This window comes from Barbus barbus, assembly GCF_936440315.1.
Source record: "Barbus barbus genome assembly, chromosome: 29".
Classification (NCBI taxonomy): domain Eukaryota; kingdom Metazoa; phylum Chordata; class Actinopteri; order Cypriniformes; family Cyprinidae; genus Barbus; species Barbus barbus.
Genome location: NC_136757.1, coordinates 23,435,198 through 23,450,492, shown reverse-complemented (window position 1 = coordinate 23,450,492; position 15,295 = coordinate 23,435,198). Strand labels below are relative to the sequence as shown.

At 34.8% G+C, this 15,295-nt stretch overlaps 1 protein-coding gene across 2 annotated transcripts; it reads left to right on the top strand.

Annotated features, from left to right (window-relative positions):
* The first annotated feature begins 134 nt into the window (after nt 1-134).
* Nucleotides 135-13,399, top strand: LOC306849790 (tyrosine-protein kinase JAK2-like). 2 transcript variants are annotated; one of them, XM_079385104.1, is made up of 24 exons: nt 135-441; nt 1,505-1,706; nt 2,053-2,170; nt 3,414-3,531; nt 3,687-3,832; nt 3,970-4,270; nt 4,813-4,935; nt 5,159-5,316; nt 5,406-5,517; nt 5,774-5,954; nt 6,569-6,693; nt 6,847-6,978; nt 7,288-7,375; nt 7,612-7,736; nt 8,690-8,828; nt 9,007-9,155; nt 9,324-9,474; nt 10,147-10,280; nt 10,504-10,693; nt 10,894-11,018; nt 11,129-11,301; nt 12,358-12,475; nt 12,670-12,783; nt 12,938-13,399. In XM_079385104.1, the coding sequence occupies exons 2-24, from the start codon at nt 1,520-1,522 to the stop codon at nt 13,055-13,057; spliced, it is 3,327 nt and encodes a 1,108-aa protein (XP_079241230.1). In that variant the 5' UTR covers nt 135-441; nt 1,505-1,519; the 3' UTR covers nt 13,058-13,399. The 2 variants fall into 2 exon arrangements, with proteins under 2 accessions (XP_079241230.1, XP_079241231.1); XM_079385105.1 differs by having other exon boundaries at nt 172-441; nt 3,747-3,832.
* Nucleotides 13,400-15,295: the final 1,896 nt, after the last annotated feature.

Genomic DNA, 15,295 nt, shown 5'->3' with positions numbered 1-15,295 from the left:
CCTACTCAGTTTTTCTATGCAGGCGGAAATAACAAACCCGCCGCTCACTAGCAGAGAAAGAGGAAACCACAGTTTCACTCTTCCCCCGTAAAGAACCCAGCAGCTCCAGCAAACACCCTCCCTCTTTTGCTCTCACACACTTATAAATACACTACGCTTGCACTTCATGATATGCAGAGGTGGGCCTGTGTTCAGTTTATGACCTGGTCACAGGTCTAGAAACCGAGATGGCAGATGAGGCCGACTGGTAAAGAAACATCAAGTGGTGTTGATCTTGCTTAAGCAGTCTGGAAATGAGATGCCTCTGTGGTTTGTCTCTTGCCGGAAACTCAGTTGATCCCACCCACCAGAGGTTCACAACAGCCAAGCCTGAGTGAAATTTACACAGCTCTTCGCATCAACATGGACAAATTATTAAAGTTTCTTCTTAAATAACTTCAGGTAACACCTCTCAGTTGTCTTTATTAGAATCGAAATATGAAAAATACCTCGTAACAGCCATTTCAGAGCATATGCCAGTGGAAGTCATGTGATTACGTATGTACATTTTGTGAGTGTGGCGTTGTATATTTCGTGTTTGTCTGTACTCATATTATTGTATTATTGGTATAGAAACAGATGTATTTCTGTGATGGGATGTTCCACTACAATATTTCACAGCCAGTGACATTATCGAAACTTCTGTAACCTAAGTTTAACTTCAAATTCTTAATGTTTATTACATTCTTTACTCTTAATGGCTTGATATTAGAAATCTCTGGGAAAGCACCCTTGATTTAGTTTGTTACGGAAAGTACAGATCGCCAACATGAGAAGGATGAGCTCACTTTGATCAACCATATGACCACCACGGTTCCAAGAACTGGTGTTAACAAGAATCCACTGCTTTATAGTACAATGCTACCACCTTCTGCTTTTTGCATTGCTAACAGTAGCCATCAAGTTCTGTTGAGATCAACGTCGTTGTATTTATGTTTGGGGTCCCCGGGACCCTAATGACTTATGTCCAAAAATAATAATAATAATAATTGCAAATAAACCTTTCAAATTCACTTTTGACTTAATTAAAGCTCATTTGACAATATTAAAATTGAACCCTCTGTTGAATCTCAAAGTGCATACACTTTTTCTAAATTGTGCTGATATCTGTTATCCAAAATAGAAACATTGCTTTTGTTTGGGGTCAGTTTTCTAGCTGGGGCCTTTGAAAACCACAGCAGAAGAAATTTACCTTTTTTTTTTAAAGTGGAAATTGTATTCATAATCAGTCATAAGCAAAAGTCAACCAAATACCTTAAAAATGTAAACGTTTTTGTAAAAAAAACAAAAAAATTAAGACTTGCTTCTATATGAAAATAATCAGTTTTTTATCAGAAATAACCATTTGTCTAATTTTAATTACATTCTATTTTGAGTAACATGCAGTATTTTGGAAAGAAAGAACGGTCAGTGAACACCTACATCTTTTGAGAAGAAATTATCTAGTTCTTTCTGTCCAATCAAGATTGCTTTGGTGATCATGAGTGAAGAGGAAGAGGTGCCCTTGATGAAGAGCGAAAGGGCTGGCAGTCAGAAGTCCAGCTGTGACTCTGCCCTGCAGGTGCACCTGTACTACAGCCCCAGTTTAAATTCAGAGACCACCTTCACCATCTCCACCGGACACATCACAGCGGAGAGCGTGGGTGTGCTTGCTGCTAAAGCCAGCGGTGAGACCCTGACACACTGTCACACACAACATAATTTAAACATTAATGGTGTCTGTTGCTCAAGGGTCAAATGCTTCATTTAAAAAAAAATATATACTCAAGTATATACTTTTTCACTTATAAGATATATAAGGCTTTTTTAATAAGATGCAGCAAGCATTGCAACGCATTGCTGATAACTTTTATAAGGTCAGAGTCTATCTTTTAGATGATTCAGTATGTCTAAAGCATAGAAATGACAGTTTAAACAATAATGCTCATATTTTTCTAATATTATAATTAAATACATTTAAAAGACCTGTGCACCAACCTTGCAACAACCTGAATGGAATATTTCTATTTTTAGGAATTCTTCCTGTGTTCCACAACCTGTTTGCTTTGGCATCAGAAGACCTTTCATACTGGTATCCACCAACTCATGTGTTTAAGAGTGAGGAGAATGTCAAAGTTCACTACAGAGTGAGGTAAAACAGCTGTAATAATCATATATTTTATTTACAAATAGCTTAATACTGAATATTTGGAATTCTTTAACTACTCATGCCATAAATATAATTTGCAAATGCCTGATATGTAAAGATTTTATTGTTTTCAACCTTTCCCCTGACCCAGACTTCAGTCTTAAAGTAAATTTATCTTAATATGTTTTACAAACAATGATGATTTAAAAGTGAAATAGTCTCTCAATTTTAAACTAAAGTGACTTAACACTAATCTGCAATTTCAATATTTATGGTTTGAAAATTATTTATATCAGTGTTTATTTTGGTGTAATTTCCATCACAAATATAAATGTTGGCCCTTATAATATTGTTTTCAAAAATGAGTATACTTTCTTACCAAGAAGACAACAGTCTCAGTGAAGATCATGTAAATACGATAAATATGATACATAACGTGATAAGACAAAAAACAAATCTTACAGTTCATGTGTAAAATATGACACACAATAACAGGATATTTTCATTGGACATTTTTTTTCCAATCATTTCATCAAATGATGCAAAAAAAGTTATTTTTTAATTGTTTGTATTTACACAAAATACTATATTTAATTAGACTTAGTAAGACAAAGGAGGCCGATGTCATTTCCTTTACTGTCATTTGAACTACAGAATGTCATCTTTATACGTAAAAATGACAGAATTCTTCTGTGATGCACTGATGTGCATTGTTGGCCATTGCATTGTTATTGATAATCAAAAATAACATTTTAAAGAGCCCCTATTATGGGTTATGAAAGGTTCATATTTCATATATGCTCAACGACTCCCAAACGATTCGCTCAACGATTAATTTTTCCAAACCCCTCCTTTGCGTGACTCTTTCTTTTGAAAGACAATAACTTTATACACGGTGCACTTTCAGATTTAAAACTTGACATGATGTTTTCATTCACTTAGAGCTGTGTTACACACTGCGTGAAAGGTACTTTTCAAAAATCCATAACAGGGGCACTTTAAAATTCAGTTTTAGTAACTGAAATAAAGCTGAAATAAGATCATTTCAAAAATTAAAATGAACACTGAAAATATAAGAATCAAGGCTAATTCAAAATATTAATAAACAATAATAGTATACAAATAATACTACAATAATTGCTAGTGGACAGATTAAATACTGATAAAGTAAAACGTTTTTTAAGATGTAAATAGATGTAAATAGAACATTTTCTATAACTGTAAAACTTTTTTCTGTTTGTTTAAGGTTTTTCTTCTCAAGCTGGTTTGGTCAAGGGTCCAAAGCATCATACCGCTTTAGCCTCAGCAGAGGACGAATCTGTGCTGTGCTGGACTACTGCGTCATTGACTATCTTTTTGCTCAGGTATATACAGTAGACAATAATCTGTTATTGCAGTTGCCTCTATCCTGCTAATGTATAGTAAACTATTGATATGATTCTAATAATTAAGGTGCTATATATATGCTGACTCTAGAATCATTTACCTTCCCATCTGACTGTACAGTCTACTCTTTCAGTCCCGCAGTGATTTTGTGTCTGGATGTGGCGGGATTTCTCCTGATTTGAGTTTGCAGCAGGAATGTTTGGGGATGGCAGTGCTGGATCTGTGGCGTATGGCCAAAGAGAGAAACCAGAGCCTTGGTGAGATCTGCAATACAACAAGGTATGAGAAATACAACATGAGAAACTGAGAGAGTCTCATATAAATGGTTGGATAGAGCTAAACAGAGATTTTCTGTAAATTCAACATACATTTTAGACATTCAAACTTCATTAACCATCTCAAAAATCCCATTCCAGCTACAAGTCCTGCCTCCCAGAGACCCACAAACAAGATATACAGCGTATGAGTCGCCTAGCGCGGTATCAGATCCGAAAAACGCTGAAGCGTTTCTTAAAGAAGCTGGGCAGATGCTCGGCGGGTGAACACAGCCTGAAGCTCAAGTACCTGATGGAGCTGAGTGTGCTGGAGCCTAATTATGGCTCAGAAAGCTTCACATTGCATCACTCTGGATGGTTAGAGCAGAGCGAGCAGCAGAGGGTCAAAGCCGTGCGAGTGTCTGGAGAGGGAGGGATTCAGATACAGACCAAAGAGAGCCAGGTAGAAATTTATATAAAAGTTCAGTAAGCAAGAAGTTAATTTTGCGTCACTTACATTTTTCAGTTAAAGTTGCCTTTGTTTATTTTTGCTCTGCCAAAAAAAAAAAAGAAAAAAAAAAGTTCCAAACAGAGCACCAGTAGGCCTTTGCTGAATGATTCAGGGGTTTTGAACGAATCGGTTGAATGAAATTAATTCACTGATTCACTCATAAAGAATGAATCAGTCAAAATATTTACTGAAGAATCATGTAACACTAAAGACTAGAGTAATGATGCCGAAAATTTAGTTTTGCCATCACAGAAATAAATTACACTTTTAAATATATTAAAACAGAAAACAGTCATTTTCAATTTTAGTAATATTTTACAATTTTACCGTTTTTACTGATTTTTATTTTTGATTAAATAAATGTAGCCTTGTTTATCATAAGAGACTTTCAAAAATGTTAAAAGCTCTTACAGATCCCAAGCTTTTAAACAGTACTGTATGTACAGTAGATTTGCTCTCTGTTATTTACTGGGCTCCCTCTGGTACGTTCACAGGAATGGCAGACGTTTTGTGATTTCCCCCAGATCACAGACATTAGTATTAAGCGTCTTTCTCAAGAGCCGATGCCCCTGGAAGGAAGGGTGGTCACTCTCACACGCCAGGACGACCAGTGCATGGTAGTGGCATTGCATAAATTTAATATTTTTTGGAGTATTAATACATGAACACATTAGAAAAGGAAGTAAACTTCCTCAACGATAGCATTAGTGGTAGTCACTCATTAGACAGTTTGATTAACCAAGGTTTGATATTATGAAAGTATGATAAATTCAAGCTTGTCCTTTTTGTTGAATTCTACATAATATAGCAGTTCATTTTTTATTCTCTTTCCACCAATAGGAGGCTGAGTTTCACACCCTAACTGAGGCTCTTTCGTTTGTCTCTCTGGTTGATGGATATTTTAGACTGACTACAGATTCGACTCACTATTTCTGCACAGAAGTGGCCCTGCCAAGCTTGCTGGAGGACATACAGAACTACTGCCACGGCCCGATTACGTACTACACAGTATTTCATATTTTACCATATGGTACAATTAGAAAGGAAATTTCTAAATAATGAGCACAGTTTTGTGTGTTTTCTAAAGGTCAGAATTTGCAGTGCACAAACTTAAGAAAGCCGGAGCCAAAAATGGGATGTTCCTGTTACGTCACAGTCCCAAGGACTTTGACAAGTACTTCCTCACTGTTTGCATACAGGTACCAGTCTTGCTGGACACCAGACACCAGCCTTTGGGTTTCAACTAACAGGAAATAACTAAAAAAAAAGCACATGACTCATAACAAGCTTTTAATCTGATTCATGAAGAGCTACTTCCTATATATTACTGCTTAGTATTATTACAATGTAAATTTGAAATAAACTCCAGCGTGATCTTTTTTAGTTTCAGTTTGGCTGAATTTTTAATGACTAGACTCCGTTGTTATATTTCTTAACTTCTGGATGTTCTAACAGACTCCTCTAGGGGTGGATTACAAGGACTGTCTGATAGAGAAAAACGAGAAGTTTAGTCTGGCTGGGATCCACAACTCATTCTGTAGTCTAAAACAGCTCACAGATTTCTATCAGCACAGTACGCTTCTCATGTCAGACATCCCCGTCACCCTGGACAAGTGCTGCCCACCCAGACCAAAAGGTAGAACATTTTTGTGCAGCATTTGCTTTTTGTATCTTTATGTTTATCATTTATTAAAAGCAGAGTTCACTTCATATCATTTTTTGAAACATTTTTACATATTTTTTATACATAACATATTTAATAAAAGAAGTGAAATAATAAATTATTTAAAATAATAATTATTTTTTTTATTAATAATAATTATTTTATTTTTATTGTGCTGTTTCTTGCTATTTTCATATTTTATACATATCATGTTTAATAAACTAAATTGCATAATCTAAAAAAACTTTATTAAATGTTATTTTTTCCTAATGATTATTTATTTAAAGGTGTTTTTTTTTATTGTGCTATTTGTTACATTTTGTTTTATAAATATGGTTAGTAAAATAAATTGCATGAATAAAAAAAAACTTAATTTGAAATTATTACTATATATTGAAATTATTATCTATTTTATGTTACTTTTACATATTTTTATACATATCAGATTTAATAAAATAAATTACATAAATAATCTAAAATAATCATTTGGACAAAATAAGTAAATAACATCACCAGAATATACATATTTTACATCTGTTATGATTTTTTGGGGATTTTTATTTTGCTATTCCTTGTCTTTGTTGCAGAACTTACCAACATGATCATCCTTCGTAACAGTAGCATGACTGAGATGCCCAGTTCCCCCATGTTACAGAGACACAAACCAAGCCACATGCAGTTCCACATGATTAAACACGAGGACCTCACCTGGGTACAGTTAAACATTTTTAAAAAGAGTTTAAATATATTATTATTAATGCTGAAGTCATCACCACTACATTATTATTTTACAATTTATTTGTATTTATTATTTTCAGACTGTAGACATTGACTGAAAGCAAACTTAATTTCTATCTCTTAACAGAAGGAAAGCTTAGGTCAAGGTTCCTTCACGCATATCTTTAGAGGAAATAAGACAGACCAGCGAGACGGAGTGACCCACACCACAGAGGTTCTTCTGAAGGTCCTGGATGCAAACCATAAAAACTGCTGGGAGGTGCATTTTCAATCATGAAACATATGCAGAATATGTTATTTGCAATAAAAAGACAATATCAAATATGGACTTAGATATCTTGGCATAGAGAATATTTCATTTCCCATTACATGACAATCCAAGACAATGTTCTGTTCGATTCAGAATACTGTAGTTTTAATAAATGAGAGATTTAACAAATGCAAACAAACATTTTCAATAATTACATGTAATAAATGAGCTAGTGTAACAACAGTTTTGCATTCTTTGACTGATAAGAATATTTTTTGGCCATGTGATTAATGATTTAATCTTACTGCTGTTTTCAAGTCTTTTTTTGAGGCGGCCAGTTTGATGAGTCAGATTTCCCACAAGCACCTTCTCCTGGTATATGGCATCAGTGTGCACAAATCCAAAAGTAAGTGTTTAACTCTTGTAAAAGCACTCTTAACAAAAAATCTTTTATCAAAGTCTAAACACAAGAGGACAAACCCTACGAAAATGATTAAAAGTCTGTCATGACCTCAGCTCTTTGAATCTTCTTGAACTCTGAGTGGGTCTAGACTAGAGGGTCGTTGGTGACGCTGGTTGCCTGTCAAAGTGCCTGTGAATAGAGTCATGTCAGTAAAGTGTGTCCTCCGCTGACCCCTGCAGACATCATGGTGCAGGAGTTTGTGAAGCACGGCGCACTGGACCTGCACCTGAAGAAGAGCACGTCTGTGTCAGTCAGCTGGAAATTAGACGTGGCCAAACAACTGGCCTGTGCTCTCAACTTCCTGGTGAGAAATTTTCATACATGATAAATTGGCTGCTAATTACGAAATGCACTAGATCAGGGCTGAATCTGTTTATGTTTTAATTTATGGAGTCAATATTGAACATGAGTCAATATCCTCCTACATGTTGATTTTAGATAATTTTTTTAATTATCTAGAACTAATTTAAAGTAGCATTACATTACAGCAAAGATTGAAAGATTTACATGGTCCTATCTCTATCATAATAAATACTTTTTTTTCTTTACCAAATATCAAAATGATTAGTCATCCAATCATTTTTAATTCAACGAAGCATCATAACATTGATTTAAAATTGACAGCAATATTGGTTTTAGTGCTTTAGTTTTATCTATATATTAATGTTATTATTTTAAATAATCTATTAATAGATTTTTGATAACAAACAGTTGTCAGTTATCAGTCTTTTTGGTTTCAGCTAGACATTTAATATTGGTGCAAATGAGAACAAGCCCCTACAATATAAGATACAATATAAACTACTATTCAAAGGTTTAGGGTCAGTAAGAGTTTATTTGTGTAATTTTAAGTTTTTGATTTTCTGATATTGTGAAATATTTTTACATTTATTATTACATTATTTATAATCTTCTATTATTTTTATTTTATTTTTGTTTTTTTATGGAAATTTTGATACTTTGTTTTCAGGATTCTTTGATAATAGAAAGTTCAAAAGAACGATTTGAAATAAATTTTAGATTTTACTAATCTAAAGTATTTAAAAATTATACAAAGTAAATAAAGAAGAAATTTAAATAAATAAAACGTACTAACACCAAACATTTGAACCAAAAAGTTGCAGAATCAAGAATATTTTAGTTAAAACTTATATTGATTGATTTCTGTTCTGAATATTTGAGGAGATGCATCCCATCCCTCATTTCTAAAGTTCAGTAGTAGTTAAAAATCAATTTTGTTTTATCTACCTTGTGCAGGAGGAGAAGAATATTGCACATGGGAATATTTGTGCAAAGAATCTGCTGTTGGCCAGAGAGGGAGACCCTTCCTCTGATAACTCGCCCTTCATTAAACTGAGTGACCCTGGCATCAGCATGGCCTTGCTGGGCAAAGACGGTAATTATATTGAACAGATTTTACAAGAGAATCTCATGACTTCTAGAATAATTTGTATTTTTAAAAGAACACTTGACAGAGAAATAATAGATTCTTTATTTAGCTCTTATTATGGATTACAATACACTACAACATGATTATGTGTAATACAATAAAATGCACATTTCTGTGACTCCAGTGGTGTTAGAAAGAATCCCATGGGTGGCCCCGGAGGTACTGGACACACTTGAGATTGAACTGGAGTGTGACAAGTGGAGTTTTGGGACAACGTTGTGGGAGATTTTCAATAATGGAGAAGCTCCATTGCAGGGCCTGGACCTCACACAAGTACAGACACCTCACCGTGAATATACAATCATAAATTAACTGTAAAAAATGTTTTTAGGATGTTATACATTCTAGAGAAAAAGCCAAACTGATATGTATATACTCAGCAAATGCGATTCCTCCATGGTACTGTGGTACAAAACAGCTGCTGTCCTTATTTGAATCTAGAAGCAGCATTTTTATGAGCATTTCTCAAACCTGCCTGCGTTGGAATGGACTGAGCTGGCCGACCTGATCGCTCAGTGCATGCAGTACCAGCCTGAGCTCAGACCGTCCTGCCGGAGCATCATCCGCCAACTTAACAGCCTCATCACTTCAGGTAACACACAGATGTACACCAGCTCCCTTCCTACAATGATACTGATGTTTGCAATCTGTTTCTAGCAATCAATTTTTTATTTTTTTCAAATTATATGTCTATTCTTTACACAAATATGGCATTGTTATTTGTCAGGTTTTTTTTTTTTTTTTTTACAATATTACACCGTTAAATATATAATTAATGTTATTAAATACGTTTCAAACGTATTATTATTTTCTACAAATTTTTTAATGTATTTGTTTGTTTCAAAATATATACATATCTTATATAATAAATATTATTTAAATTTTAAATAATAATTAATACAAGTATAAAATAAAATGTAAACTTGTAATAAAATATTCAATACACAATGTATTAGTAAATGTTTTTTTACTAATGTTTGACATTTTAAATTATTTAAAATTATTTATGCAATTAATTTACTTTATTTATTAAATAAATATATATTTTTTATTTTTGCATTATTATGTAATATACAAATTCATTTAATAATATTTATTTCCAAAAAAACTCATAGTTCTGATTTTTTTTGCGGGCCAAATGGCTTAATAGCATGTGCTCCTGTTTATATTTAAAAAATGATTCATACATCTTGGTTAGATTTGTCCTAAACCATATGGGAACCATATGATCAGCCATCATTGCAGTTTAAACTTCATTCTGTAGATTATGAGATTCTTCATGCGACTGGCACACTTCCCAAGAGTGATGGCTTCTGGAGAAGACCGAACATGTTCAAAAAGCAACAACAGGACATTTTTGAAGAGAGATACCTGCGATTCATCTCTATCCTGGGAAAGGTACAACAACAACAAAAGCACAGCGAATCTGAATACCATTACAAGTGCTTTTTTAACAATGGATTAGTTGCAGTTTTTTCAAATTTCATGCATTTTGCTATTTCATAATTCAACCTTGCTTTCATAACTAAACGTTGTGATTATTGGTGCAACTTTTGATTTACAATCAGAAATTAAGAGAGAAAAATTAAGGTTTTAACAGCATGCATGTGTGTGTGTTTAGGGTAATTTTGGCAGTGTTGAGCTTTGTCGTTATGATCCGTGGGGTGATAACACTGGAGATCTGGTTGCTGTCAAGGAACTTCAACCAAACAAACAGGATACCGTGGCAGACTTCCAGAGAGAAATCCAGACCATCAGCTCCCTGCACTGTGACTATATTGTCAAATACAAGGGCATCTGCTACAGCACAGGTCAGACTACTTTCGATGTTTACCAATCAATTTCCAATCAGCATGCATTCTATAAGAAAAATGTCTGTAGAAAAAATAGAAAAGGCACTAGTTATTTCCTGAAAGGAAGTTCACAGACATTTCCTTAAACCCTAAAACACAAAACAACATGTAAAACACCCGTGAAAAGTCAATAATTCTTGCTTTTGAACTCCTCACAGGACGACTCAGCACAAAACTGGTGATGGAATATCTTCCGTACGGCAGTCTGATCGGATATATGGAGAAGCACAGACTGAACGTGTGCACCAGAAGACTGTTGCTCTTTGCCTCGCAGATCTGTAAGGTACAAATAGACTAACCAACACTAGAGAGTTCACACAATCCTCTTTCTGATCAGTTTATTGATTTATGGAAATTTACACATCTAAACAGCACTGTAACATTCTTTTGTAGGGTATGGAGTACTTGCAAAGCATGCGTTATGTTCACCGTGATCTAGCTGCTCGCAATATCTTGGTCGCCAGCGACACTCTTGTGAAAATTGCTGATTTTGGGCTTACGAAGATCATCCCAGTGGATAAAGAGTACTACCGTGTCACGCAGCCAGGAGAAAGCCCTGTTTTCTGGTAACGATTACATCAAGCTCTTGGGAGTTCAGGCAGATAACACTATTAGTGTGCATTTCACCCAACAGTGAACAATTTACAAACCAACAACCCAGCTAACAAAATATGTTCCAAGAACGTTTGGCTAACGTTCCCTTAAAGTAATTAAAAGGTTATCTGTGAATGTTCTCTGAATGCACAATACTACATTTCTAGATTTAGAAAGTTTTAGAAACGTTTTTTCTTGGTTATGTAACTTTATGACATTGAAACTGAACTAATCTATCACCACACAACAGATAAACATAAGGTGTGTCTGGATGTTTTTTTATGTCCTGGATGTTTCTTAAAAGTAGCAATTTTTTTTAGTCACACAGGGTGTAAACTTACCAGCAAAATAAAAAAAAGAGAGAAAGAGTGTAAGGCATATATTTGAATATCAGTCAGAGTATAAATAACAAATATAATATGAAAACAAATGTATCGTATTTCAATAATTCACATTGACCAGCTTCTAATCCTAGTATTGTTTTATAGTCATTTGTTTTCAGCTGCGTATTGTGGGTTTGTGTAGAGTAGACCTATAGACAAGATCATGAAAATGGGCCGATTTCTTTTATTTTCAGTTATGCGAATGTTAAAGGAAACATTTAATTTTATAATTTTGCAAACATTATGGGAAAGTTAGTTTTGAACGTTCTCAGAACATTCTGAAATAAGTAGCGACATTCAAAAATGGAAGGAAATTATATTAAACATTTTGGAAAAAACTTTCCATAAAAGATGTATAAATAATGTTTTTGTGCTAACATTTCGAGAACATTATTGAAGATCAGATAACGTTGAACAAACTTGGGGAGAAACTTGCCAGAGTTAGCAAATGTTCTGAGAACATTACCTGTTAGCTGGGAGAGTATAAGAGTAATTAACAACCTTGTGATTACAGATTTAATGAAATGTCATTTTTCTGGTCTCTGAATGATTCAGTGTTGACAAATGCATTGTTTTTTTCATGTTGTGTTGTTTAGTTTTTTTTACTTGTTATTAATGTTTTGTTTCGTGTCCTGTCCTGTTCAGGTATGCACCTGAATCCATTTCAGAATTGAAATTCTCCCACAAGTCAGACGTATGGAGTTTCGGCATTGTTCTACATGAGCTCTTCTCTTACTGCGACATCAGTCGAAACCCCAAAAGAGTGAGTAAATGAAGCTCCGTAATAATAGTGCTACTACTGTATGAGTACAGTGGCAGTAAATGAATGACTGTCACCTTGAGAAACCACCAAAAAAACTCACTAAAAATAAAGATTCTGTCATTGTCAACTCAATTTATGCTGTTCCAAAACTTTTCATCTGTTAAACCTGCTTTATTGTGAATCCTTTGATGCAGTTGTGTATCCAGAAGATAGGAAGTTATGTCCAGAGTCCGTCCATGGCTATCCATCTTCTTAATCTTCTCAAGGATAACTGGAGGTTACCGGCTCCATCTCAGTGTCCACCAAAGGTGAAAATAAAAACATTTCAAATTGAATGGTATTGTATAAATCACATTAACCAATTGAATTGAGTTCCATTGTACACAGACAGCAAGTTCATGCACCAAGCACATACAAATATTAGATAAAGAAAAAAATGTACTGATAAAAGTTTTTTTTCAGGTGCACAGTATTATGATGCAGTGTTGGGAGTTCAACAGCGAGGACAGACCAAGCTTCTCCTCTCTACAGGACCTGATTGAGAATAGTCTGTTAGATGAGAGAGAGGGCTGTAAGGGGTAAAATCAGATTTACCCTAAACAGATCACTGTATTTTCAACATATGTATATTTGATATATATTTGAGTATTAGGACATATTCTTACAGTAGGCTATTTGACTTAAAAAATATATGGTCAAAATTAGTGCATCACTTTTGTTCTGTTTTTTTTTTTCTTGCCATTTAATGCAGTGATGATATAAAGCAGTTGAGTAAGAAGGTCAGTTGTTGTTTCTATATCTTTTAATGACATTTAAAGTCGTGACGTATTGTCAAGTATGGTGACCCATACTCGAAATTGGTGCTCTGCGTTTAACCCATCCAAGTGCACACACACAGCAGTGAGTAGTGAACAAATGCACACACACACACACACACACACACCGTGAACACACACCCGGAGCAGTGGGCAGCCATGCTGCGGCGCCCGGGGAGCAGTTGGGGGTTCGGTGCCTTGCTCAAGGGCACCTCAGTCGTGGTATTGAGGGTGGAGAGAGCGCTGTACATTCACTCCCCCCACCTACAATCCCAGCCGGCCGGGGATTCGAACCCGCAACCTTTCGATTACGAGTCCGACTCTCTAACCATTAGGCCACGACTTCGATTTGCTTTACCGAAACTAAGCTTATCTAATCACCAGCAAACGAACATCAGGTTTGTTTGGATTTTTATCTCTTATCTCTTACATTTTCCGTTATGGTTATACACAGTTCCTTAAAACAATACTTTTTTATCACACATGGCGAGACTTTATCAGCAAAATAAAAACCAAAGTGAAAGAGAGAGTCAAATAAATATTTGAATATCAGTCATACTATAGTACCTCACATAAACCCAATGTATCATATTTTCATTAGTTAACATTATTAACTTGAACAATGAAAAATACTTCAAAAGTTTTATTTTGAATGTTCATTTTTTAACATTTACTAATACATTAATATTATTTTAAAAGTTATATGTGCTAATCAGGGATAGGCAGTATTTCAGTATTTAAAATACATATTTGAAATACAAAATACTATTTTGTAATTTAAAGCCTTTGTATTCAATGTATTTTGTATTTAAACACATTTAACTTACTGTTTTTGTATTGCCAGTGTATTTTTTTGTACATTCCCAACCCCAACTATCATGTACAAATGCTGCTGATGTCAAAGAAAATGGCTCCATCTAGTATTGGGGAGCAAATTTTCTGTGTTGGAGAATAATATGGATTAGGGCTGGGGCTCTATTCGGAGAGAGTCATTTCCAAAGGTTGGATTCGACTAAACTCTGGTTAAACCAGCCAGACATAAAAACGTTTGGTGTAAGCCCTACGCTTGGCTTTGCTTTTTACCATTTGATACACCATCTAAAATTACAAGGTGCAGCTACATCCTTGATGCTGTGATAACAAACTTTACTGGCTCCAACATAAAAGATTAAAAATGACTGCTGAAAAAGAAGGAAAAGAAAATGACACTGCACAGACTGTGAAACAATCACACAAATGATAATTCATCAGTTAATTTGGCAACAATTTGGCCCTGCTGAAACAAAATCTTCTTGGTCTCCATTTATATATATTACTCTCATTACTCTTTCCTGTATTTTACACGTGCCATTTTATGAACATTTTTATTTTAACCATGGATGCAAGTCAAATATTTTCACTTTTCAGTTTGATTAGACATTTCATGGCCAGCCTGCTCTTATAGCCGGGTGAATCCATTTGGTGAAGCCAGCCCCAGGGAATCAAGTCCTCGGAAGAGCCTCATTCATTTCAACAGCAGTGCTAATATTAAACTAAAAGCCCTGATGTACTTCAAGCAAAGTCCTTTTTCACTCTCTGCTTAGGGGTAAAAACAAAAATACCCAAGCAGCAGTTTTCTTTTAGTGCACATCCTGACGCTGATGATTGTGTTCGAAATGATGTCACACCAGTTCATTCACTTGACCTATATTGGGGCCAGATATGGGCCCAAATACATGAGAATGTATTTAAAATAAAAATACTACCTCAGCTATCATTCAATTAATATCAATAAGTATATGTTTAAATTTCAAGGCCACTGCTTAGTCCTGTCATGAATCCTGTCCGTGGCCTTCCATTCACTTCCCACCAGAGGTCGCCCTCCCATTATATTGACTCTCACATTACACAGACTGTTACATGTCACCACGGACTACATTTCCCATTTTCCATTTCACCGATTATGTTTTCACCTGCAGCCAATTACACACACTATGAAAATCAGTCTCAAACTACAATTCAAGGC